We start from the raw sequence: 27,364 nt of genomic DNA, 5'->3' as shown, positions 1-27,364 counted from the left end.
TTTTGTACATTTTAGTGATGGTTAAGGACAGACAAGGACAAGCATATTAATTATTATAAAGATAATTTATTTTTTGGTTGCCGGGGTCAGTGACCCTTAGAAACAGACAGTAGGCTGGACATATGCAGAATAGGGGGTGTAATGATTCCAACATAAAAATGATACAAAATGAAGATTAATTGAAAGAGCCCTAGATTAGGCCCCGCTATAATATTGCAGGGGTTACTGTACAGGTGAATTTACCCTTTAATGATGCTTTAGTCTCTTGGCCGCTGTGGATTAGGCTTTGAGTTTAGTTCTATTCCCAGAATCCCATAGAAACCGTAACCGTGGCCGCTCCTGGGAACTGAATGAAAGAGATTCTGTGGCCCAGTAAGGGAGGCGTGGGGGCTATGGGGGCTTGTGATTGGCTCTTTGGGGCCAATGGGGAGAGAAGCCGCCTAATCCAGGCGATTGTTTCACAGTGGGGGCCAGAGATGCCCCTCCCATGGGTAATATGGGCAGTTAACCAGAGGGAAAGCGAGTGTGGCCCTCAGCAAACCAGATACGTTCCCCCAGGGCCCCGGTGCCCCAGCTGAAAGCCTTGTGGGCTCATGTCAATTCTCTGTAGAAGAATGACCCCCACTGTGCCCCAGTGTAGTACAGGGGCCCCCCAGCCTGGTGTGTCCCCGGTAGTTCTGTATGTGCCACACCCCTGTGCAGGGATCATCCAATCATCACTGAGCGATTGGGCGGCTCTGCGTGGGAGGGACACATCATTTATTATTTGTTAGTTTGGGTCACATGATCTTTAAGCTTCTGTTTGATATGGAGCAACTGATTGGGCTCTTCATTACCTGCCCTCATGGGGGCTATTTAAGCAGTGTCTGCCCCCACGGCCATTAATACCTGCCCCCACAGGGTCTCAATGAATCCCGTGCCCACGTAGGTGTATGTCGGTAACGCGTATCCATGTCGGTAACGCGTATCCATGTCGGTAGCGCGTATCCATGTCGGTTGCGCGTATCCATGTCGGTTGCGCGTATCCATGTCGGTTGCGCGTATCCATGTCGGTTGCGCGTATCCATGTCGGTTGCGCGTATCCATGTCGGTTGCGCGTATCCATGTCGGTTGCGCGTATCCATGTCGGTTGCGCGTATCCATGTCGGTTACATGTATCTGCCTGTATGTTCCATGTTGCAGTTATCTGCCCCACAGAGTCACATGTCCTGTCTCTCGGCCTATAAGGAAACAAGTCATTGTGATAAATTGGGGGGTAGTTTGAGGGCAGAACAGTGGCCTCAGTGGCCGACAGTAGCGTTCCTGGGTGGGGGCTGCCCCCTATAGCCATACCCTAGCAATTACACACAATAGATCCCCCCATTACTGTTGGTTGCCACCCCCCCCGTAAGTTGCCCCTTACCTGCCCCATCTCCTTGTCCATCTGCTGTTGGTAGCGCAGCTTGGCCGCCCTCAGGGGCTGCAGCAGGGAGTCGCTCAGCTGGGGGAGGTGCTGGAACAGAGGGAAGTGACTGATTAGCGACAACAGCCGTTACTTCAGGGCTTTGTATGGTGGGGGGGAATCTGTACCCCCAAATCCCAAGAACCCCTAGAAAGTAATTAGTTATCCCGGCCAAATAGGGCGCCCCCTATGCTGTGACTCCAGGTCTGTCTGGGCTGTGATTGGGCACAATTCATGCATTAGAGACTCCCACACTGCCAGACTCCGCCCTGGCTCCTCCCATGTTGTGACCTCACACCCCTGCCTCATGACATCACACACCTGGCACAGCGCCTCACACAGGGGGAGGAGTAGGAAGGTGATGAAGGAACTCTGGGCGTCGGCTTTCCTGACTCTGTCCCGGTCCATATAGGGGGTCACGGGGAGACCCTCGGCCTTTTCCCGGTCGCTCTGGATAAAAAGAAAAACATTGACTGGTACCTTTACCCATGTGCCCCGAGCCCTGGCACCGCCCACATTCTCTCTGTCACTCCCTAATACGGGGCGGTATCGGGGTGAAGGGGCGGAATGAACCCTTCTGTGGGCGTGGCTTGGCTGCAGGAGGCTGAAGTTCTGAAAATGAGGCCCATGGGGAATATTATTCTTGGTAACTAAATGTTACTGACTGCCAGGGGGCGCCAAATGCCCCAGTGAGCTGCCCCCCCCCCCCATGCCCACTGGACGGAGGGGGGGACGGAGAGTCTCGGGCCCGGGGGTTGGGGAGCGGCTTCCTGAACAGGTGGGGTTACATTAGGGCCGGGGGGCCCCTCACTCACCTGCAGGAAATACTCCTCCATGAGGGAATCTGCCCAGACTTCTGCCTGATCCGCCGGCCGAGCCTCGTTGGAAATGTCACAGAGTTTAATGAGAGTTTTCTTCAGCTGCGAAACAGAAAACTTAGTGTCACCCAAGGGCCCCGGGGGGAGGGAGGACACATAAGGGCCCCGGGGGGGGGCGCATAAGGGCCCCGGGGGGAGGGAGGACACATAAGGGCCCCGGGGGAGGGAGGACACATAAGGGCCCCGGGGGGGGGGGACGCATAAGGGCCCCGGGGGGAGGGAGGACACATAAGGGCCCCGGGGGGGGATGCATAAGGGCCCCGGGGGGAGGGAGGGCACATAAGAGCCCCGGGGGGAGGGAGGACACATAAGGGCCCCGGGGGGAGGGAGGACACATAAGGGCCCCGGGGGGAGGGAGGACACATAAGGGCCCCGGGGGGAGGGAGGACACATAAGGGCCCCGGGGGGAGGGACGCATAAGGGCCCCGGGGGAGGGAGGACACATAAGGGCCCCGGGGGAGGGAGGACACATAAGGGCCCCGGGGGGAGGGAGGACACATAAGGGCCCCGGGGGGAGGGAGGACACATAAGGGCCCCGGGGGGAGGGACGCATAAGGGCCCCGGGGGGAGGGAGGACACATAAGGGCCCCGGGGGGAGGGAGGACACATAAGGGCCCCGGGGGGAGGGAGGACACATAAGGGCCCCGGGGGGAGGGACGCATAAGGGCCCCGGGGGGAGGGAGGACACATAAGGGCCCCGGGGGGAGGGACGCATAAGGGCCCCGGGGGGAGGGAGGACGCATAAGGGCCCCGGGGGGAGGGAGGACGCATAAGGGCCCCGGGGGGAGGGAGGACGCATAAGGGCCCCGGGGGAAGCGACACATAAGGGCCCAGGGTTTGGGGGAGATGGGGAGGTGGGTATAGGACACAGAGGGGCACTTGGGGTATCTCGGGGCAGTTCTTACCGCAGTCACATGTTCCCTGTTGGAGAAGCTGAGAGTCTCAATATGTTGAAGAGACTGCAGGATTTTCCCATGATGCACCATGTCTGTGGCCAAAATCAGCTCCATTATCTCCTGCATCAAAGGAAAGATGTTATTGCCCTGAAGTCTAACGTGTCGCGGCCGTATAGTCGCCCCTCCCTGCCCCCCCAGGGCATTACCTGCTGTATGTGGGGCAGTTGCTCGGGGGCCACATTCACTAACAGATTAGACTTCTCTTGGCTCAGGATTCGCAGCGTCACTGCCCAGTGATGATTCTCCAGCGGGGAGTTGTAGTTGTACCGCTTGGCCAGGTCTGTCTGAGCATTGACTTGGTACCTGGGGGCAAATACACAGGGTGCCGGGAGTTGTACCTGGGGGCAAATACACAGGGTGCCGGGAGTTGTACCTGGGGGCAAATACACAGGGTGCCGGGAGTTGTACCTGGGAGCAAATACACAGGGTGCCGGGAGTTGTACCTGGGGGCAAATACACAGGGTGCCGGGAGTTGTACCTGGGGGCAAATACACAGGGTGCCGGGAGTTGTACCTGGGGGCAAATACACAGGGTGCCGGGAGTTGTACCTGGGAGCTAATACACAGGGTGCTGGGAGTTGTACCCGGGAGCAAATACACAGGGTGCCGGGAGTTGTACCTGGGGGCAAATACACAGGGTGCTGGGAGTTGTACCCGGGAGCAAATACACAGGGTGCCGGGAGTTGTACCTGGGAGCAAATACACAGGGTGCTGGGAGTTGTACCTGGGAGCAAATACACAGGGTGCTGGGAGTTGTACCTGGGGGCAAATACACAGGGTGCTGGGAGTTGTACCTGGGAGCTAATACACAGGGTGCTGGGAGTTGTACCTGGGAGCAAATACACAGGGTGCTGGGAGTTGTACCTGGGGGCAAATACACAGGGTGCTGGGAGTTGTACCTGGGAGCTAATACACAGGGTGCTGGGAGTTGTACCTGGGAGCAAATACACAGGGTACCGGGAGTTGTACCTGGGGGCAAATACACAATTAGCAATTAGATTTGAACCCCGTGTGCTAAACACACATAGGGGCAATTATCAGTAAATGCTCAGCACTGTCTGTTTCTGTAGCTGCTACTAAGTAGCTCCGTGTGGCTCCCCCTCAGTGACACCCCTTTCCCATGGGCCCTTGCACTGGGGGGGGGGGTTGTACTCACGAGTTGCTGAGCCCCGGGTGGTCCAGGTCATGGCACAGAGCGGCCACCATCATGGCGAGGGTATCCGACGGCAACAGGCGCTCCTGTGGGGGGAACAATGCGTTACATTCAGAGAGATGGGGGGCTGTATGGCGGGTAACGGGGGCACAGCCATGGGAAGGGCAAAGCTTAATTAGGGCAAAAACAGCGGCAAAAGGAAAACAAAAATAACTGGAAAGGGGAGTTTGAGAATAAACTTCATGTTGGGTTGAAAAACATGAAGTCACTGAATGAAATCTGATTGGCTGTTGTTGGCTCCGCCCACTTTTTCTAGCCTTGGGCCCCAGTTATATAGTGAAACCCCAGTGCAAAGTTTGGGGGCCCCTGGGTTTAATGGAGTCTGACTGGCAGCAATTACATTTCCCCACTGAGAGTTAACGAGTGACATCTGATTGGTGGTTGGTGGCTCCGCCCCCTTTTTCTAACCTGGAGCTGCCGTTCCCAGTGACCAACTCTGAGCAGTTTGGGGACCCTGGGGTTAATAGTTACAGAACGGCAGCAGTTTCAATTTAAACCAATAAAAGTCAACAGGTAAATTGTGATTGGAGGTTGGTGGCCACGCCCACTTTTTCTAACCATAAGTGGAAGTCCCCCAGTGACAAACAGTGGCCCCTGGCATAAATAGTGTGAGACTGGCAGCAGGTTAAATTTAACAAAAAAAAATTCAATAGGTGAAGTTTCATTGGCTGTTGGTGGCTCCACCCACTTTTTTAAAACCTAAAAATCTAGTCCCCTAGTGGCCCCGGGGTTATTACTGTGAGACTGGCAGCAGGTTGGATTTCCCCCAAGTCAGTAGGTAAAATCTGATTGGCTGTTCACAGCTCCGCCCACTTTTGGGCATCCAGCAATCATCATATTATCATTCAGGCTGAGCCCATGACCATGTGATTCACGTTTAGGGGGTGTGGCCTCAAAGCTGTAAGTGCGGCAGCAGTTTGAGAATATTCCCTGTCAGAGTCAGTGGGAAAATTGGGGGGTTCGGGGCGGCGCCACAAAAAGCTGGGGGGCCGGATCCCTTAGATCAGTGCTGTCCAACTTCTGTGGTACCGAGGGCCGGAATTTCTCCGGCCTACATGGTGGAGGGCCGATAATGAAAGCCAGTTTTGACCACTCCCCTTTTTAAACCACAACCATGTTATCACATGACCATACCCAATGACACAGCAAAAACCAGCCATACTCTGCCTGCCCTACCCTGCCTGTGTGTGCCATACTCTGCCTTCCCTATGCTGCCTGTGTGTGCCATACTCTGCCTGCCCTACCCTGCCTGTGTGTGCCATACTCTGCCTGCCCTATGCTGCCTGTGTGGGCCTTACTCTGCCTTCCCTACCCTGCCTGTGTGTGCCATACTCTGCCTTCCCTACCCTGCCTGTGTGTGCCATACTCTGCCTGCCCTACCCTGCCTGTGTGTGCCATACTCTGCCTTCCCTATGCTGCCTGTGTGTGCCATACTCTGCCTGCCCTACCCTGCCTGTGTGTGCCATACTCTGCCTGCCCTACGCTGCCTGTGTGGGCCTTACTCTGCCTTCCCTACCCTGCCTGTGTGTGCCATACTCTGCCTTCCCTACCCTGCCTGTGTGTGCCATACTCTGCCTGCCCTACCCTGCCTGTGTGTGCCATACTCTGCCTGCCCTACCCTGCCTGTGTGTGCCATACTCTGCCTGCCCTACCCTGCCTGTGTGTGCCATACTCTGCCTGCCCTACCCTGCCTGTGTGTGCCATACTCTGCTTGCCCTACCCTGCCTGTGTGTGCCATACTCTGCCTGCCCTACCCTGCCTGTGTGTGCCATACTCTGCCTGCCCTACCCTGCCTGTGTGTGCCATACTCTGCCTGCCCTACCCTGCCTGTGTGTGCCATACTCTGCCTGTCCTACCCTGCCTGTGTGTGCCATACTCTGCCTTCCCTACCCTGCCTGTGTGTGCCATACTCTGCCTGTCCTACCCTGCCTGTGTGTGCCATACTCTGCCTGCCCTATGCTGCCTGTGTGTGCCATACTCTGCTTGCCCTACCCTGCCTGTGTGTGCCATACTCTGCCTGCCCTACCCTGCCTGTGTGTGCCATACTCTGCCTGTCCTACCCTGCCTGTGTGTGCCATACTCTGCCTTCCCTACCCTGCCTGTGTGTGCCATACTCTGCCTTCCCTACCCTGCCTGTGTGTGCCATACTCTGCCTGCCCTACCCTGCCTGTGTGTGCCATACTCTGCCTGCCCTACCCTGCCTGTGTGTGCCATACTCTGCCTGCCCTACCCTGCCTGTGCGTGCCATACTCTGCCTGCCCTACCCTGCCTGTGCGTGCCATACTCTGCCTGCCCTACCCTGCCTGTGCGTGCCATACTCTGCCTGCCCTACCCTGCCTGTGCGTGCCATACTCTGCCTGCCCTACCCTGCCTGTGCGTGCCATACTCTGCCTGCCCTACCCTGCCTGTGTGTGCCATACTCTGCCTGTCCTACCCTGCCTGTGTGTGCCATACTCTGCCTTCCCTACCCTGCCTGTGTGTGCCATACTCTGCCTGTCCTACCCTGCCTGTGTGTGCCATACTCTGCCTGCCCCTATGCTGCCTGTGTGTGCCATACTCTGCTTGCCCTACCCTGCCTGTGTGTGCCATACTCTGCCTTCCCTACCCTGCCTGTGTGTGCCATACTCTGCCTGTCCTACCCTGCCTGTGTGTGCCATACTCTGCCTGCCCTATGCTGCCTGTGTGTGCCATACTCTGCTTGCCCTACCCTGCCTGTGTGTGCCATACTCTGCCTTCCCTACCCTGCCTGTGTGTGCCATACTGCCCTACCCTGCCTGTGTGTGCCATACTCTGCCTGCCCTACCCTGCCTGTGTGTGCCATACTCTGCCTGCCCTATGCTGCCTGTGTGGGCCTTACTCTGCCTTCCCTACCCTGCCTGTGTGTGCCATACTCTGCCTGCCCTACCCTGCCTGTGTGTGCCATACTCTGCCTGTCCTACCCTGCCTGTGTGTGCCATACTCTGCCTGCCCTACCCTGCCTGTGTGTGCCATACTCTGCCTGCCCTACCCTGCCTGTGTGCCATACTCTGCCTTCCCTACCCTGCCTGTGTGTGCCATACTCTGCCTGCCCTATGCTGCCTGTGTGTGCCATACTCTGCTTGCCCTACCCTGCCTGTGTGTGCCATACTCTGCCTTCCCTACCCTGCCTGTGTGTGCCATACTGCCCTACCCTGCCTGTGTGTGCCATACTCTGTCTGCCCTATGCTGCCTGTGTGTGCCATACTCTTGCCCTACCCTGCCTGTGTGTGCCATACTCTGCCTGCCCTACCCTGCCTGTGTGTGCCATACTCTGCCTGCCCTACCCCGCCTGTGTGTGCCATACTCTGCCTGCCCTACCCTGCCTGTGTGTGCCATACTCTGCCTGCCCTACCCTGCCTGTGTGTGCCATACTCTGCCTGCCCTACCCTGCCTGTGTGTGCCATACTCTGCCTGCCCTATGCTGCCTGTGTGTGCCATACTCTTGCCCTACCCTGCCTGTGTGTGCCATACTCTGCCTGCCCTACCCTGCCTGTGTGTGCCATACTCTGCCTGCCCTACCCCGCCTGTGTGTGCCATACTCTGCCTGCCCTACCCTGCCTGTGTGTGCCATACTCTGCCTGCCCTATGCTGCCTGTGTGTGCCATACTCTTGCCCTACCCTGCCTGTGTGTGCCATACTCTGCTTGCCCTACCCTGCCTGTGTGCCATACTCTGCCTTCCCTACCCTGCCTGTGTATGCCATACTCTGCCTTCCCTACCCTGCCTGTGTGTGCCATACTGCCCTACCCTGCCTGTGTGTGCCATACTCTGCCTTCCCTACCCTGCCTGTGTGTGCCATACTCTGCCTGCCCTACCCTGCCTGTGTGTGCCATACTCTGCCTGCCCTACCCTGCCTGTGTGTGCCATACTCTGCTTGCCCTATGCTGCCTGTGTGTATGGCAGCCTACAGTGACACAATGCTGGCACTGCTCCTACAGTCTGCACAATAACTATATATTAAAAAAACTTTTTAATTGCAGTACCACCTCAGTATATGTTCTTTTTATAGTGTGCAGGGATTATTTGTGGGTTTCTCCTGAGGGGGGAACAGGGGAACAATGGGGGGGATTACAGCCTGAGCCTGAGGGGGGAACACTGCAGGGGGGGCAGTTAATCTCAGTACTGATACCATTTAAAGCTTACACAAGAGTAAGCCATCAAAGCAGCCAGACAGGTGGGGGGCCACACAGAGGGGGGCCAGTTGGACAGCACTGCCTTAGATACACACAGGCACCCTGCTCCGCTATAGGGCGAAAGTGTGGGGAGTTTGGGTGCTGTACCCCTAAACCTGTAGGGCGAGATCGCTTCAATACACACAGGCACCCTGCTCTGCTATAGGGCGAGGAAGTGCGGGGAGTCTGGGTGCTGTACCCCTAAACCTGTAGGGGCGAGATCCCTTAGATACACACAGGCACCCTGCTCTGCTATAGGGCGAGGAAGTGTGGGGAGTTTGGGTGCTGTACCCCTAAACCTGTAGGGGGAGGAGCGTTTAGATACACACAGGCACCCTGGTCCACTATAGGGCGAGGAAGTGTGGGGAGTCTGGGTGTTGTACCCCTAAACCTGTAGGGGGAGGAGTGTTTAGATACACACAGGCACCCTGCTCCGCTATAGGGCGAGGAAGTGTGGGGAGTCTGGGGGTTGTACCCCTAAACCTGTAGGGGGAGGAGCGGTTAGATACACACAGGCACCCTGCTCCGCTATAGGGCGAGGAAGTGTGGGGAGTCTGGGGGTTGTACCCCTAAACCTGTAGGGGGAGGGGCATTTAGATACACACAGGCACCCTGCTCCGCTATAGGGCGAGGAAGTGTGGGGAGTCTGGGTGTTGTACCCCTAAACCTGTAGGGGGAGGAGCGTTTAGATACACACAGGCACCCTGCTCCCCTATAGGGCGAAGAAGTGTGGGGAGTTTGGGTGCTGTACCCCTAAACCTGTAGGGGGAGGAGCGTTTAGATACACACAGGCACCCTGGTCCACTATAGGGCGAGGAAGTGTGGGGAGTCTGGGTGTTGTACCCCTAAACCTGTAGGGGGAGGAGTGTTTAGATACACACAGGCACCCTGCTCCGCTATAGGGCGAGGAAGTGTGGGGAGTCTGGGGGTTGTACCCCTAAACCTGTAGGGGGAGGAGCGTTTAGATACACACAGGCACCCTGCTCCCCTATAGGGCGAGGAAGTGTGGGGAGTCTGGGTGTTGTACCCCTAAACCTGTAGGGGGAGGAGCGTTTAGATACACACAGGCACCCTGCTCCCCTATAGGGCGAAGAAGTGTGGGGAGTTTGGGTGCTGTACCCCTAAACCTGTAGGGGGAGGAGCGTTTAGATACACACAGGCACCCTGCTCCCCTATAGGGCGAAGAAGTGTGGGGAGTTTGGGTGCTGTACCCCTAAACCTGTAGGGGGAGGAGCGTTTAGATACACACAGGCACCCTGCTCCCCTATAGGGCGAGGAAGTGTGGGGAGTCTGGGTGTTGTACCCCTAAACCTGTAGGGGGAGGAGTGTTTAGATACACACAGGCACCCTGCTCCGCTATAGGGCGAGGAAGTGTGGGGAGTCTGGGGGTTGTACCCCTAAACCTGTAGGGGGAGGAGCGGTTAGATACACACAGGCACCCTGCTCCGCTATAGGGCGAGGAAGTGTGGGGAGTCTGGGTGTTGTACCCCTAAACCTGTAGGGGGAGGGGCATTTAGATACACACAGGCACCCTGCTCCCCTATAGGGCGAGGAAGTGTGGGGAGTCTGGGTGTTGTACCCCTAAACCTGTAGGGGGAGGAGCGTTTAGACAATGGGGGGCACTAAGAATAAGGAGAAGAATCAGGGGAAGTCGGGGGACAGTCTGTGGGGTTTCCAACCCAAATATACAGGTGAGGGGGAGTGGGTGGGGCCGGCCGAGTTGGTATTGGGTCACAGGTCGGGGCGGGGCCAGTAACTGCCGGTAAATCTGTAATGTCCTGAAGTTCAGCCCCTGGCCCCACCCCCTTACCCTCAATCTGCCCAGAACCTGCCCCAAACTTACCCCTCCTACTTCTACTTACCCCCATTCTCCTCACAATGTCTGTGATGTCATATCCCCACCCCTTTTGTCACTGCCCCGCCCCATCCTACATCACAGCCCGCCCCTTTTGTTCCCCCCCCCCCCGGCCAGTAAATTCATATTAAAAAGGTGGGAACCCTAGGGGGCAGTAACGCGAAGTCAAGGAACAGGCCAAGGTCAGAACCATGAGATCCACCAGAACTGGCCCAGGAGGCACCAGGACTCAGGAACCAGAACTGGGCCAGGGGGGCACTGGGACTCAGGAACCAGAATTGGGCCAGGGGGGCACTGGGACTCAGGAACCAGAACTGGGCCAGGGGGGCACTGGGACTCAGGAACCAGAACTGGGCCAGGGGGGCACTGGGACTCAGGAACCAGAACTGGGCCAGGGGGCACTGGGACTCAGGAACCAGAATTGGGGCCAGGGGGCACTGGGACTCAGGAACCAGAACTGGGCCAGGGGGGCACTGGGACTCAGGAACCAGAATTGGGCCAGGGGGGCACCAGGACTCAGGAACCAGAACTGGGCCAGTGGGGCACTGGGACTCAGGAACCAGAACTAGGCCAGGGGGGCACTGGGACTCAGGAACCAGAACTGGGCCAGGGGGGCACTGGGACTCAGGAACCAGAACTGGGACAGGAGGCACCAGGACTCAGGAACCAGAACTGGCCCAGGAGGCACCAGGACTCAGGAACCAGAACTGGCCCAGGAGGCATCAGGACTCAGGAACCAGAACTGGGCCAGGAGGCACCAGGACTCAGGAACCAGAACTGGCCCAGGAGGCACCAGGACTCAGGAACCAGAACTGGGCGAGGGGGGCACAGGGGCTCAGGAACCAGAACTGGGCCAGGAGGGCACTGGGACTCAGGAACCAGAACTGGGCCAGGAGGGCACTGGGACTCAGGAACCAGAACTGGGCCAGGAGGGCACTGGGACTCAGGAACCAGAACTGGGCCAGGAGGGCACTGGGACTCAGGAACCAGAACTGGCCCAGGAGGCACCAGGACTCAGGAACCAGAACTGGGCGAGGGGGGCACAGGGGCTCAGGAACCAGAACTGGGCCAGGAGGGCACTGGGACTCAGGAACCAGAACTGGGCCAGGAGGGCACTGGGACTCAGGAACCAGAACTGGGCCAGGAGGGCACTGGGACTCAGGAACCAGAACTGGGCCAGGGGGGCACTGGGACTCAGGAACCAGAACTGGGCAAGGGGGGCACTGGGGCTCAGGAACCAGAACTGGCCCAGGAGGCACCAGGACTCAGGAACCAGAACTGGGCCAGGGGGGCACTGGGACTCAGGAACCAGAACTGGCCCAGGAGGCACCAGGACTCAGGAACCAGAACTGGGCCAGGGGGGCACTGGGACTCAGGAACCAGAACTGGGCCAGGAGGCACCAGGACTCAGGAACCAGAACTGGGCCAGGGGGGCACTGGGACTCAGGAACCAGAACTGGGCCAGGAGGCACCAGGACTCAGGAACCAGAACTGGGCCAGGGGGACACTGGGGCTCAGGAACCAGAACTGGGCCAGGGGGGCACTGGGACTCAGGAACCAGAACTGGGCCAGGAGGCACCGGGACTCAGGAACCAGAACTGGGCCAGGGGGGCACTGGGGCTCAGGAACCAGAACTGGGCCAGGGGGCACTGGGGCTCAGAAACCAGAACTGGGCCAGGGGGCACTGGGGCTCAGAAACCAGAACTGGGCCAGGGGGGCACTGGGACTCAGGAACCAGACGGAACCTGAGGGGATCATGGGACACAGGAGGGCAAGATCAGGGGCAAACAACTCAGTGACTAATTAGTAGCAATGGCCAGGGGTCTAAACTGATTAATGGGCTGTACAGGGAGATAACGAGGGGGCGGAGAAAGGGAGCAGAAGGCAAGAATATAACCGGTACAATAAGGAAACCAAACAGGAGCGCGCTAAGGGCCCCTAGTGGCTGAGAAGGGAAATGCACCAGCAGTTTAGGGAACAGTCGGGGGATCGAATCCCAGTAAGTCCGGATACAACGAGAGAGAAATAATAATGTGAGAGGCCGGAGGCTAAACTGGGAGAGTCAGGTGGGAAGATGGGGAATGGGGACAAATCCTGATGATGAAGATGATGAAGAAGATGGTACATTGGCAGAATAAACCCGGGGAAGATCCTACCCTCACTATGGGGGGGGGGGACCCCGGGGCATCAGACTTGTCTGGAGATTTAGGAGCTGGTTCCATAGAGACATGGGGTTCTGCGCTTCTGGGGAGATTCCAGTTACCCTGAGGGTTAGAGAGACACAGGGGGGACAGGGCTCGGGAGTACGAGAGAGACAGCAGGATAACAGAGAGGAAGAGACATTAGGGTGCAGGTGAGTAGAGAGACACAGGGGGACTTAGGGAGTGGGAGAAAGAGACAGCAGGATAACAGTGATGAGATATTAGGTTGAGAGAGAGAGAACTGGGTGATGGGGACAAAAAAGAATGGGAAAGGCAGAGGGAGTTGAAGTGAGACAGCAGGGCAGAGAAGTAGAAGAGACATTAGGCTACAAGTAAAGAGGGAGTGATAGTTGGGTGAGGGAGGCAGCAGGGATAGACAGAAGAGACAGCCAGAGAAGAGACCCCTTACCTGCAGTTGGCACTGGGGATAGACAGAAGAGACAGCCAGAGAGAGAGAGCCCATACCTGCAGTTGGCACTGGGGATAGACAGAAGAGACAGCCAGAGAGAGAGAGCCCATACCTGCAGTTGTCACTGGGGATAGACAGAAGAGACAGCCAGAGAGAGAGAGCGCAAACCTGTAGTTGTCACTGGGGATAGACAGAAGAGACAGCCAGAGAGAGAGAGAGAGCGCAAACCTGCAGTTGGCACTGGGGATAGACAGAAGAGACAGCCAGAGAGAGAGAGAGCGCATACCTGTAGTTGGCACTGGGGATAGACAGAAGAGACAGCCAGAGAGAGAGAGAGAGCGCAAACCTGTAGTTGGCACTGGGGATAGACAGAAGAGACAGCCAGAGAGAGAGAGAGAGCGCATACCTGCAGTTGGCACTGGGGATAGACAGAAGAGACAGCCAGAGAGAGAGAGCGCATACCTGTAGTTGGCACTGGGGATAGACAGAAGAGACAGCCAGAGAGAGAGAGAGCGCAAACCTGTAGTTAGCACTGGGGATAGACAGAAGAGACAGCCAGAGAGAGAGAGAGAGCGCATACCTGTAGTTGGCACTGGGGATAGACAGAAGAGACAGCCAGAGAAGAGAGCGCATACCCGTAGTTGGCACTGGGGATAGACAGAAGAGACAGCCAGAGAGAGAGAGAGAGCGCATACCTGCAGTTGGCACTGGGGATAGACAGAAGAGACAGCCAGAGAGAGAGAGAGAGCGCATACCTGCAGTTGGCACTGGGGATAGACAGAAGAGACAGCCAGAGAGAGAGAGAGAGAGCGCATACCTGCAGTTGGCACTGGGGATAGACAGAAGAGACAGCCAGAGAGAGAGAGAGAGAGCGCAAACCTGTAGTTGGCACTGGGGATAGACAGAAGAGACAGCCAGAGAGAGAGAGAGAGTGAATACCTGTAGTTGGCACTGGGGATAGACAGAAGAGACAGCCAGAGAGAGAGAGCGCATACCTGTAGTTGGCACTGGGGATAGACAGAAGAGACAGCCAGAGAGAGAGAGAGAGCGCATACCTGCAGTTGGCACTGGGGATAGACAGAAGAGACAGCCAGAGAGAGAGAGAGAGCGCATACCTGCAGTTGGCACTGGGGATAGACAGAAGAGACAGCCAGAGAGAGAGAGAGAGAGCGCATACCTGCAGTTGGCACTGGGGATAGACAGAAGAGACAGCCAGAGAGAGAGAGCGCATACCTGTAGTTGGCACTGGGGATAGACAGAAGAGACAGCCAGAGAGAGAGAGAGCCCATACCTGTAGTTGGCACTGGGGATAGACAGAAGAGACAGCCAGAGAGAGAGAGAGAGAGACCATACCTGCAGTTGGCACTGGGGATAGACAGAAGAGACAGCCAGAGAGAGAGACCATACCTGCAGTTGGCACTGGGGATAGACAGAAGAGACAGCCAGAGAGAGAGAGCCCATACCTGCAGTTGGCACTGGGGATAGACAGAAGAGACAGCCAGAGAGAGAGAGAGAGACCACACCTGCAGTTGGCACTGGGGATAGACAGAAGAGACAGCCAGAGAGAGAGAGAGAGAGAGCGCATACCTGTAGTTGGCACTGGGGATAGACAGAAGAGACAGCCAGAGAAGAGAGCGCATACCTGCAGTTGGCACTGGGGATAGACAGAAGAGACAGCCAGAGAGAGAGAGAGAGAGAGAGCGCATACCTGTAGTTGGCACTGGGGATAGACAGAAGAGACAGCCAGAGAAGAGAGCGCATACCTGCAGTTGGCACTGGGGATAGACAGAAGAGACAGCCAGAGAGAGAGAGCGCATACCTGCAGTTGGCACTGGGGATAGACAGAAGAGACAGCCAGAGAGAGAGCGCATACCTGCAGTTGGCACTGGGGATAGACAGAAGAGACAGCCAGAGAGAGAGAGCCCATACCTGCAGTTGGCACTGGGGATAGACAGAAGAGACAGCCAGAGAAGAGACCCCTTACCTGCAGTTGGCACTGGGGATAGACAGAAGAGACAGCCAGAGAGAGAGAGAGCCCATACCTGCAGTTGGCACTGGGGATAGACAGAAGAGACAGCCAGGGAAGAGAGCGCATACCTGCAGTTGGCACTGGGGATAGACAGAAGAGACAGCCAGAGAAGAGAGTGCATACCTGCAGTTGGCACTGGGGATAGACAGAAGAGACAGCCAGAGAAGAGAGTGCATACCTGCAGTTGGCACTGGGGATAGACAGAAGAGACAGCCAGAGAAGAGAGTGCATACCTGCAGTTGGCACTGGGGATAGACAGAAGAGACAGCCAGAGAAGAGAGTGCATACCTGCAGTTGGCACTGGGGATAGACAGAAGAGACAGCCAGAGAAGAGAGCGCATACCTGCAGTTGGCACTGGGGATAGACAGAAGAGACAGCCAGAGAAGAGAGTGCATACCTGCAGTTGGCACTGGGGATAGACAGAAGAGACAGCCAGAGAAGAGAGCGCATACCTGCAGTTGGCACTGGGGATAGACAGAAGAGACAGCCAGAGAAGAGAGCGCATAACCGCAGTTGGCACTGGGGATAGACAGAAGAGACAGCCAGAGAAGAGACCCCTTACCTGCAGTTGGCACTGGGGATAGACAGAAGAGACAGCCAGAGAGAGAGAGAGAGCGCATACCTGCAGTTGGCACTGGGGATAGACAGAAGAGACAGCCAGAGAGAGAGAGAGAGCGCATACCTGCAGTTGGCACTGGGGATAGACAGAAGAGACAGCCAGAGAGAGAGAGAGAGCGCATACCTGCAGTTGGCACTGGGGATAGACAGAAGAGACAGCCAGAGAGAGAGAGAGCGCAAACCTGTAGTTGGCACTGGGGGATAGACAGAAGAGACAGCCAGAGAGAGAGAGAGAGTGAATACCTGTAGTTGGCACTGGGGATAGACAGAAGAGACAGCCAGAGAGAGAGAGCGCATACCTGTAGTTGGCACTGGGGATAGACAGAAGAGACAGCCAGAGAGAGAGAGAGCCCATACCTGTAGTTGGCACTGGGGATAGACAGAAGAGACAGCCAGAGAGAGAGAGACCATACCTGCAGTTGGCACTGGGGATAGACAGAAGAGACAGCCAGAGAGAGAGAGCCCATACCTGCAGTTGGCACTGGGGATAGACAGAAGAGACAGCCAGAGAGAGAGAGAGAGAGAGCGCATACCTGTAGTTGGCACTGGGGATAGACAGAAGAGACAGCCAGAGAAGAGAGCGCATACCTGCAGTTGGCACTGGGGATAGACAGAAGAGACAGCCAGAGAGAGAGCGCATACCTGCAGTTGGCACTGGGGATAGACAGAAGAGACAGCCAGAGAAGAGACCCCTTACCTGCAGTTGGCACTGGGGATAGACAGAAGAGACAGCCAGAGAGAGAGAGCCCATACCTGCAGTTGGCACTGGGGATAGACAGAAGAGACAGCCAGAGAGAGAGAGAGCGCATACCTGCAGTTGGCACTGGGGATAGACAGAAGAGACAGCCAGGGAAGAGAGTGCATACCTGCAGTTGGCACTGGGGATAGACAGAAGAGACAGCCAGAGAAGAGAGTGCATACCTGCAGTTGGCACTGGGGATAGACAGAAGAGACAGCCAGAGAAGAGAGTGCATACCTGCAGTTGGCACTGGGGATAGACAGAAGAGACAGCCAGAGAAGAGAGCGCATACCTGCAGTTGGCACTGGGGATAGACAGAAGAGACAGCCAGAGAAGAGAGTGCATACCTGCAGTTGGCACTGGGGATAGACAGAAGAGACAGCCAGAGAGAGAGAGAGAGTGAATACCTGTAGTTGGCACTGGGGATAGACAGAAGAGACAGCCAGAGAGAGAGAGAGAGAGTGAATACCTGTAGTTGGCACTGGGGATAGACAGAAGAGACAGCCAGAGAGAGAGAGAGCCCATACCTGTAGTTGGCACTGGGGATAGACAGAAGAGACAGCCAGAGAGAGAGAGAGAGAGACCATACCTGCAGTTGGCACTGGGGATAGACAGAAGAGACAGCCAGAGAGAGAGACCATACCTGCAGTTGGCACTGGGGATAGACAGAAGAGACAACCAGAGAGAGAGAGAGAGACCATACCTGCAGTTGGCACTGGGGATAGACAGAAGAGACAGCCAGAGAGAGAGAGAGAGAGAGCGCATACCTGTAGTTGGCACTGGGGATAGACAGAAGAGACAGCCAGAGAAGAGAGCGCATACCTGCAGTTGGCACTGGGGATAGACAGAAGAGACAGCCAGAGAGAGAGAGCGCATACCTGCAGTTGGCACTGGGGATAGACAGAAGAGACAGCCAGAGAGAGAGCGCATACCTGCAGTTGGCACTGGGGATAGACAGAAGAGACAGCCAGAGAGAGAGAGCCCATACCTGCAGTTGGCACTGGGGATAGACAGAAGAGACAGCCAGAGAAGAGACCCCTTACCTGCAGTTGGCACTGGGGATAGACAGAAGAGACAGCCAGAGAGAGAGAGAGCCCATACCTGCAGTTGGCACTGGGGATAGACAGAAGAGACAGCCAGGGAAGAGAGCGCATACCTGCAGTTGGCACTGGGGATAGACAGAAGAGACAGCCAGAGAAGAGAGTGCATACCTGCAGTTGGCACTGGGGATAGACAGAAGAGACAGCCAGAGAAGAGAGTGCATACCTGCAGTTGGCACTGGGGATAGACAGAAGAGACAGCCAGAGAAGAGAGTGCATACCTGCAGTTGGCACTGGGGATAAACAGAAGAGACAGCCAGAGAAGAGAGCGCATACCTGCAGTTGGCACTGGGGATAGACAGAAGAGACAGCCAGAGAAGAGACCCCTTACCTGCAGTTGGCACTGGGGATAGACAGAAGAGACAGCCAGAGAGAGAGAGCGCATACCTGCAGTTGGCACTGGGGATAGACAGAAAAGACAGCCAGAGAGAGAGAGCGCATACCTGCAGTTGGCACTGGGGATAGACAGAAGAGACAGCCAGAGAAGAGACCCCTTACCTGCAGTTGGCACTGGGGATAGACAGAAGAGACAGCCAGGGAAGAGAGCGCATACCTGCAGTTGGCACTGGGGATAGACAGAAGAGACAGCCAGAGAAGAGAGCGCATACCTGCAGTTGGCACTGGGGATAGACAGAAGAGACAGCCAGGGAAGAGAGCACATACCTGCAGTTGGCACTGGGGATAGACAGAAGAGACAGCCAGGGAAGAGAGCGCATACCTGCAGTTGGCACTGGGGATAGACAGAAGAGACAGCCAGAGAAGAGAGCGCATACCTGCAGTTGGCACTGGGGATAGACAGAAGAGACAGCCAGAGAGAGAGAGCGCATACCTGCAGTTGGCACTGGGGATAGACAGAAGAGACAGCCAGAGAGAGAGAGAGAGACCATACCTGCAGTTGGCACTGGGGATAGACAGAAGAGACAGCCAGAGAAGAGAGCGCATACCTGCAGTTGGCACTGGGGATAGACAGAAGAGACAGCCAGAGAAGAGAGACCATACCTGCAGTTGGCACTGGGGATAGACAGAAGAGACAGCCAGAGAAGAGAGCGCATACCTGCAGTTGGCACTGGGATATCACACAATAGAGCATCTGGGCCACAGAGAATCCGTGGTGGAAATTGTGGAATGGGTTTTCCTGGTAATGTTCCTGCACAGAACTCTGGGGGCAAGAAGAACAATCCACTTACACACTGTGCCACCGGGTCCTTAGAGACAGCCCCCCACTTACTGACCCCCAGAGACATCTCCAGTTACCCAAGAGCCAGTCTCTGCACCTTGTACTGGTGGCACTTTGGCCAGACATATTATTGGCCAGTAGTCACCCATGCACTTCTGCGGTCTACTTGCCCATAGCTGGGAGGCATTAGCGGCTGTGCCTGGGGCAAAGTCACCATAACAAAGTGCCCCAGGTGGTATTAAACTAATAGAGGCCAAAACTTCATAGTCTGTGCCCTGAGATGTTAATGGCCGACACAGTTCATGGTTCTGGCCAATCAGCGAGAGAGACAGCACAAGGGTTTAGTGGCTCTGTGACCATCCAGACTGGTAGGAATAAGCCAACTAGTTGGCCATAATGGAGTATCTTGCCCTAGCTTGAGATGAGAGGGCATTTCCATCATTAGTAATGAGCCCTGGGGGTGATCATGTGACAGTGAGGAGGGCATTATATATAGGCCTGGCTCAGCCAATACCGGTAGAACCCAGTCCATGGTACAGGCCTTTACACCATATATGTTCTGAGTGTTGGCCAATCCCCAATCTAATGGCCGTTGGGCTAAATTTCTTGCCTTTTCTTACCAAGAAGCATCTCAGGGTTTCGGGCTCCATCTTGAACGTTGCCACCAAGTCGAGTTGGTAGAACATGTGCTCCAGGAGACTCAGCATCTGTCGGTAGAACATATGGATTTATACACGGTTCCGCCCAATCCCAGGTCACGTTACATTCGACTTCTATCCAATCACTCATCATCTTATTTCTGGCTTCCTTTCAACCACAAGTCATGTGATACTCTACCTTCATCCAATCACATCACTGTACCCATTGATATGTCATCCTATACTGGGCTCTCATCTGGGTCATGGGATCCTGTGCTTCTACCCAATCACAGTCATGAGTTACTCTCACAAGTCATGTGATGTTCTGCTTCCGTCCAATCAGTGCTCATATATTCATTACTATGAACATTGGATATTCCGTGCCTTTAACCCTTCCTATACACAGAGAAGACCAGCACTAGGGAGCCCCCACTATACCCGCCGTATGGATTTCTCACCATTGCAGGGACAGAACCCTTTGTTTATTTGAGCCCAATACATGTAACAGTGGGAATGAAACCATTGGATTGGACAGTTTGCTCATTGTATGTTCCCTCCCCCGAGGAGTCACCTGAGGCCTCTCCATCCCCAACACATTGAACGTTGGTCGCTTCAGAGCCTCTCGGGTCCCTTCTGGGATCTGCAACACATTGTGTGAGGGAAATATGTCAATAGCTAGGGATAATGAGACTGGCCCCTCCCTCATACTGACCCCTCCCCCAGTCACTGCCCTCCCACTTACTGACCCCTCCCCCAGTCACTGCCCTCCCACATACTGACCCCTCCCTCAGTCACTGCCCTCCCACATACTGACCCCTCCCTCAGTCACTGCCCTCCCACATACTGACCCCTCCCCCAGTCACTGCCCTCCCACATACTGACCCCTCCCTCAGTCACTGCCCTCCCACATACTGACCCCTCCCTCAGTCACTGCCCTCCCACATACTGACCCCTCCCTCAGTCACTGCCCTCCCACATACTGACCCCTCCCTCAGTCACTGCCCTCCCACATACTGACCCCTCCCTCAGTCACTGCCCTCCCACTTACTGACCCCTCCCTCAGTCACTGCCCTCCCACATACTGACCCCTCCCTCAGTCACTGCCCTCCCACATACTGACCCCTCCTCAGTCACTGCCCTCCCACATACTGACCCCTCCCTCAGTCACTGCCCTCCCACTTACTGACCCCTCCCCCAGTCACTGCCCTCCCACATACTGACCCCTCCTTCAGTCACTGCCCCCACATACTGACCCCTCCTTCAGTCACTGCCCCCACATACTGACCCCTCCCCCAGTCACTGCCCCCCACATACTGACCCCTCCCTCAGTCACTGCCCTCCCACTTACTGACCCCTCCCTCAGTCACTGCCCCCACATACTGACCCCTCCTTCAGTCACTGCCCCCACATACTGACCCCTCCCTCAGTCACTGCCCTCCCACTTACTGACCCCTCCCTCAGTCACTTGCCCCCCCACATACTGACCCCTCCCCCAGTCACTGCCCTCCCACATACTGACCCCTCCCTCAGTCACTGCCCCCCCACATACTGACCCCTCCCCCAGTCACTGCCCCCCCACATACTGACCCTCTCCCAGTCACTGCCCCCCCACATACTGACCCCTCCTTCAGTCACTGCCCTCCCACTTACTGACCCCTCCCTCAGTCACTGCCCTCCCACATACTGACCCCTCCCCCAGTCACTGCCCCCACATACTGACCCCTCCCTCAGTCACTGCCCTCCCACTTACTGACCCCTCCCTCAGTCACTGCCCTCCCACATACTGACCCCTCCCCCAGTCACTGCCCCCACATACTGACCCCTCCCCCAGTCACTGCCCTCCCACTTACTGACCCCTCCCTCAGTCACTGCCCTCCCACATACTGACCCCTCCCTCAGTCACTGCCCTCCCACATACTGACCCCTCCCCCAGTCACTGCCCCCACATACTGACCCCTCCCCCAGTCACTGCCCTCCCACTTACTGACCCCTCCCTCAGTCACTGCCCTCCCACATACTGACCCCTCCCTCAGTCACTGCCCTCCCACATACTGACCCCTCCTTCAGTCACTGCCCCCACATACTGACCCCTCCTTCAGTCACTGCCCCCACATACTGACCCCTCCCCCAGTCACTGCCCCCCACATACTGACCCCTCCCTCAGTCACTGCCCTCCCACATACTGACCCCTCCCTCAGTCACTGCCCCACATACTGACCCCTCCTTCAGTCACTGCCCCCCACATACTGACCCCTCCCCCAGTCACTGCCCCCCACATACTGACCCCTCCTTCCGTCACTGCCCCCACATACTGACCCCTCCCCCAGTCACTGCCCCCACATACTGACCCCTCCTTCCGTCACTGCCCCCACATACTGACCCTCCTTCCGTCACTGCCCCCACATACTGACCCCTCCCCCAGTCACTGCCCTCCCACTTACTGACCCCTCCTTCAGTCACTGCCCCCCACATACTGACCCCTCCTTCAGTCACTGCCCTCCCACATACTGACCCCTCCCTCAGTCACTGCCCTCCCACATACTGACCCCTCCCCCAGTCACTGCCCCCCACATACTGACCCCTCCTTCAGTCACTGCCCCCACATACTGACCCCTCCCCCAGTCACTGCCCCCCACATACTGACCCCTCCCCCAGTCACTGCCCCCCACATACTGACCCCTCCTTCAGTCACTGCCCCCACATACTGACCCCTCCTTCAGTCACTGCCCCCACATACTGACCCCTCCCCCAGTCACTGCCCCCCACATACTGACCCCTCCTTCCGTCACTGCCCCCACATACTGACCCCTCCCCCAGTCACTGCCCCCCACATACTGACCCCTCCCTCAGTCACTGCCCCCACATACTGACCCCTCCCCCAGTCACTGCCCCCACATACTGACCCCTCCCCCAGTCACTGCCCCCCACATACTGACCCTTCCTTTCGTCACTGCCCTCCCACATACTGACCCCTCCCACATACTGACCCCTCCCCCAGTCACTGCCCTCCCACATACTGACCCCTCCCTCAGTCACTGCCCCCACATACTGACCCTCCCCCAGTCACTGCCCCCCACATACTGACCCCTCCTTCCGTCACTGCCCCCACATACTGACCCCTCCCCCAGTCACTGCCCCCCACATACTGACCCCTCCTTCAGTCACTGCCCTCCCACATACTGACCCCTCCTTCCGTCACTGCCCCCACATACTGACCCCTCCCCCAGTCACTGCCCTCCCACATACTGACCCCTCCTTCAGTCACTGCCCTCCCACATACTGACCCCTCCCCCAGTCACTGCCCCCCACATACTGACCCCTCCTTCAGTCACTGCCCTCCCACATACTGACCCCTCCCCCAGTCACTGCCCCCCACATACTGACCCCTCCTTCAGTCACTGCCCTCCCACATACTGACCCCTCCCCCAGTCACTGCCCCCACATACTGACCCTTCCTTTCGTCACTGCCCTCCCACATACTGACCCCTCCCTCAGTCACTGCCCCCCCACATACTGACCCCTCCCCACATACTGACCCCTCCCCCAGTCACTGCCCTCCCACTTACTGACCCCTCCCCCAGTCACTGCCCCCCACATACTGACCCCTCCTTCCGTCACTGCCCCCACATACTGACCCCTCCCCCAGTCACTGCCCTCCCACATACTGACCCCTCCTTCAGTCACTGCCCTCCCACATACTGACCCCTCCCCAGTCACTGCCCCCCACATACTGACCCCCTCCTTCAGTCACTGCCCTCCCACATACTGACCCCTCCCCCAGTCACTGCCCCCCACATACTGACCCCTCCTTCAGTCACTGCCCTCCCACATACTGACCCCTCCCCCAGTCACTGCCCCCACATACTGACCCTTCCTTTCGTCACTGCCCTCCCACATACTGACCCCTCCCTCAGTCACTGCCCCCCCACATACTGACCCCTCCCACATACTGACCCCTCCCCCAGTCACTGCCCTCCCACTTACTGACCCCTCCCTCAGTCACTGCCCCCACATACTGACCCCTCCCTCAGTCACTGCCCTCCCACTTACTGACCCCTCCCTCAGTCACTGCCCCCCCCACATACTGACCCCTCCCCCAGTCACTGCCCTCCCACATACTGACCCCTCCCTCAGTCACTGCCCTCCCACATACTGACCCCTCCCCCAGTCACTGCCCCCACATACTGACCCCTCCCCCAGTCACTGCCCTCCCACTTACTGACCCCTCCCTCAGTCACTGCCCTCCCACATACTGACCCCTCCCCCAGTCACTGCCCCCACATACTGACCCCTCCCTCAGTCACTGCCCCACATACTGACCCTCCCCCAGTCACTGCCCCCACATACTGACCCCTCCCCCAGTCACTGCCCCCCACATACTGACCCTTCCTTTCGTCACTGCCCTCCCACATACTGACCCCTCCCACATACTGACCCCTCCCCCAGTCACTGCCCTCCCACATACTGACCCCTCCCTCAGTCACTGCCCCCACATACTGACCCCTCCCCCAGTCACTGCCCCCCACATACTGACCCCTCCTTCCGTCACTGCCCCCACATACTGACCCCTCCCCCAGTCACTGCCCCCCACATACTGACCCCTCCTTCAGTCACTGCCCTCCCACATACTGACCCCTCCCCAGTCACTGCCCCCACATACTGACCCTTCCTTTCGTCACTGCCCTCCCACATACTGACCCCTCCCTCAGTCACTGCCCCCCCACATACTGACCCCTCCCACATACTGACCCCTCCCCCAGTCACTGCCCTCCCACTTACTGACCCCTCCCTCAGTCACTGCCCCCACATACTGACCCCTCCCTCAGTCACTGCCCTCCCACTTACTGACCCCTCCCTCAGTCACTGCCCCCCCACATACTGACCCCTCCCCCAGTCACTGCCCTCCCACATACTGACCCCTCCCTCAGTCACTGCCCTCCCACATACTGACCCCTCCCCCAGTCACTGCCCCCACATACTGACCCCTCCCCCAGTCACTGCCCTCCCACTTACTGACCCCTCCCTCAGTCACTGCCCTCCCACATACTGACCCCTCCCCCAGTCACTGCCCCCCACATACTGACCCCTCCCTCAGTCACTGCCCCCACATACTGACCCCTCCCCCAGTCACTGCCCCCACATACTGACCCCTCCCCCAGTCACTGCCCCCCACATACTGACCCTTCCTTTCGTCACTGCCCTCCCACATACTGACCCCTCCCACATACTGACCCCTCCCCCAGTCACTGCCCTCCCACATACTGACCCCTCCCTCAGTCACTGCCCCCACATACTGACCCCTCCCCCAGTCACTGCCCCCCACATACTGACCCCTCCTTCCGTCACTGCCCCCACATACTGACCCCTCCCCCAGTCACTGCCCCCCACATACTGACCCCTCCTTCAGTCACTGCCCTCCCACATACTGACCCCTCCCCCAGTCACTGCCCCCACATACTGACCCTTCCTTTCGTCACTGCCCTCCCACATACTGACCCCTCCCTCAGTCACTGCCCCCCCACATACTGACCCCTCCCACATACTGACCCCTCCCCCAGTCACTGCCCTCCCACTTACTGACCCCTCCCTCAGTCACTGCCCCCACATACTGACCCCTCCCTCAGTCACTGCCCTCCCACTTACTGACCCCTCCCTCAGTCACTGCCCCCCCACATACTGACCCCTCCCCCAGTCACTGCCCTCCCACATACTGACCCCTCCCTCAGTCACTGCCCTCCCACTTACTGACCCCTCCCTCAGTCACTGCCCCCCCACATACTGACCCCTCCCCCAGTCACTGCCCCCCACATACTGACCCCTCCTTCAGTCACTGCCCTCCCACTTACTGACCCCTCCCTCAGTCACTGCCCTCCCACATACTGACCCCTCCCTCAGTCACTGCCCTCCCACATACTGACCCCTCCCCCAGTCACTGCCCCCACATACTGACCCCTCCCTCAGTCACTGCCCTCCCACTTACTGACCCCTCCCTCAGTCACTGCCCTCCCACATACTGACCCCTCCTTCAGTCACTGCCCTCCCACATACTGACCCCTCCCCCAGTCACTGCCCCCACATACTGACCCCTCCCTCAGTCACTGCCCTCCCACTTACTGACCCCCTCCCTCAGTCACTGCCCTCCCACTTACTGACCCCTCCCTCAGTCACTGCCCTCCCACATACTGACCCCTCCCCCAGTCACTGCCCCACATACTGACCCCTCCCCCAGTCACTGCCCTCCCACTTACTGACCCCTCCCTCAGTCACTGCCCCTCCCACATACTGACCCCTCCCCAGTCACTGCCCCCACATACTGACTCCTCCCTCAGTCACTGCCCCCACATACTGACCCCTCCCTCAGTCACTGCCCCCATATACTGACTCCTCCCTCAGTCACTGCCCTCCCACTTACTGACCCCTCTCTCAGTCACTGCCCTCCCACATACTGACCCCTCCCCCAGTCACCCCCCCCATACTAACCCCTCCCACATACTGGCCCCTCCTACATTACAAGGCCCCACACTGAAGGTCTCTCTTACCTGCGTTCTATGTTGGTTTCCCTTGGGGGCAGGGACATTGCTGGGGGGGTCACTGCAAATCAAAGGGACAGAATGAGACTGTAGGAGACACTATGGCTGCCTGTGACTGACCGATACATACACACAGAGTATAAAGGCCAACAAGGGGTTAATGGTCAGTACCAACTGGACTAACACAAAGGGGTGTCTCCCAGCTCACAATCCCTACAGGATAATAATTGCCCCTTGAATTTGCCAACTGAGAAAGCCTTATTGCCTCCCTATGGGAAGGGCTGTGATGGCTCCACCTTGTGGCCGTGTCCAACCAATGGCAGTGTGAGTAAGGGAAGGGGTCGCATCCCCCATGGTTAGAAGTTGCCCCCCCGGGAATAAATACAGGTGAGTAGAGCCTTTCCCTCCCACAATCCCAGGTGAGTTGTTGGGTTTGTGTAAGAGAAGTTGGGGCTGATTAATATGGGGGGCCCGCAGTGCGGGGGGGGGGGCCCGCAGTGTGCGGGGGGGGGCCGTGTTGGGCTCATTGGCACTCACTGCACTACTGCTTCTCACTGCTGAACTGATACACAAAGGCGTAAGTAAAAGCACAGGCATTGGGAATATTAGAACTAGGGCCCAAGGTAGGAATATGGGTGTGTGGCCCCGGGGCCCAAACACACTCTGGGCTTTACCCTCTAGAACTCTGTGGTCTCTCCATATAAACCCACTCAGTCCCCTTCCCAGTGCCCCCTACCCTGGCACAGAGGTGCCCCTTCCCCTGGCACAGAGGTGCCCCCTACCCTGGCACAGAGGTGCCCCCTACCCTGGCACAGAGATGCCCTCTACCCTGGCATAGAGGTGCCCCCTACCCTGGCACAGAGATGCCCCCTACCCTGGCACAGAGATGCCCCCTACCCTGGCACAGAGGTGCCCCCGACCCTGGTACTGAATCTGAGGCTACAGAACTGGTTACTGTCTGTGACCCAAACCAACCCGCTGCCCCCCCAGCACCAAACCAGCTCTAGCGCCAACGGTTGTGCCCCTTCCCCTGGCACAGAGATGCCCCCTACCCTGGCAAAGAGGTGCCCCCTACCCTGGCACAGAGGTGCCCCCTACCCTGGTACTGAATCTGAGGCTCCAGAACTGGTTACTGTCTGTGACCCAAACCAACCCGCTGCCCCCCCAGCACCAAACCAGCTCTAGCGCCAACGGTTGTGCCTCTCCCCTGGCACAGAGATGCCCCCTACCCTGGCACAGAGATGCCCCCTACCCTGGCACAGAGATGCCCCCTACCCTCACCTGCTCTGCTCGGTGCGACTGTCCATCCCGGCCTCTCTGCTCCTGCACTGCTGGCAGCGACTGTCGCTCGGCCCTTTTCTGTTCCCTGTTGCTAATTTCTCTCAGACTTA

The 27,364-nt window shown here is 57.5% G+C and overlaps 1 protein-coding gene across 1 annotated transcript; it reads right to left on the bottom strand.

The window, feature by feature from the left end:
* Positions 1–46: 46 nt before the first annotated feature.
* On the bottom strand, positions 47–27,364 carry pde9a (phosphodiesterase 9A). The gene is made up of 12 exons (XM_002944203.5): positions 27,255–27,364; positions 25,983–26,034; positions 20,015–20,083; positions 19,426–19,512; positions 18,683–18,787; positions 4,431–4,513; positions 3,422–3,578; positions 3,225–3,335; positions 2,257–2,361; positions 1,763–1,891; positions 1,403–1,492; positions 47–1,220 (listed from the first exon to the last, which is right to left on the bottom strand). Exons 1-12 carry the CDS (start codon positions 27,278–27,280, stop codon positions 1,200–1,202), a joined length of 1,035 nt encoding a protein of 344 aa, XP_002944249.2. The 5' UTR covers positions 27,281–27,364; the 3' UTR covers positions 47–1,199.

Source organism: Xenopus tropicalis, chromosome 2 (genome assembly GCF_000004195.4).
Source record: "Xenopus tropicalis strain Nigerian chromosome 2, UCB_Xtro_10.0, whole genome shotgun sequence".
Classification (NCBI taxonomy): Eukaryota; Metazoa; Chordata; class Amphibia; order Anura; family Pipidae; genus Xenopus; species Xenopus tropicalis.
Note: the sequence above shows the minus strand (reverse complement) of the source record. Positions and strands in the feature narration are given on the sequence as shown.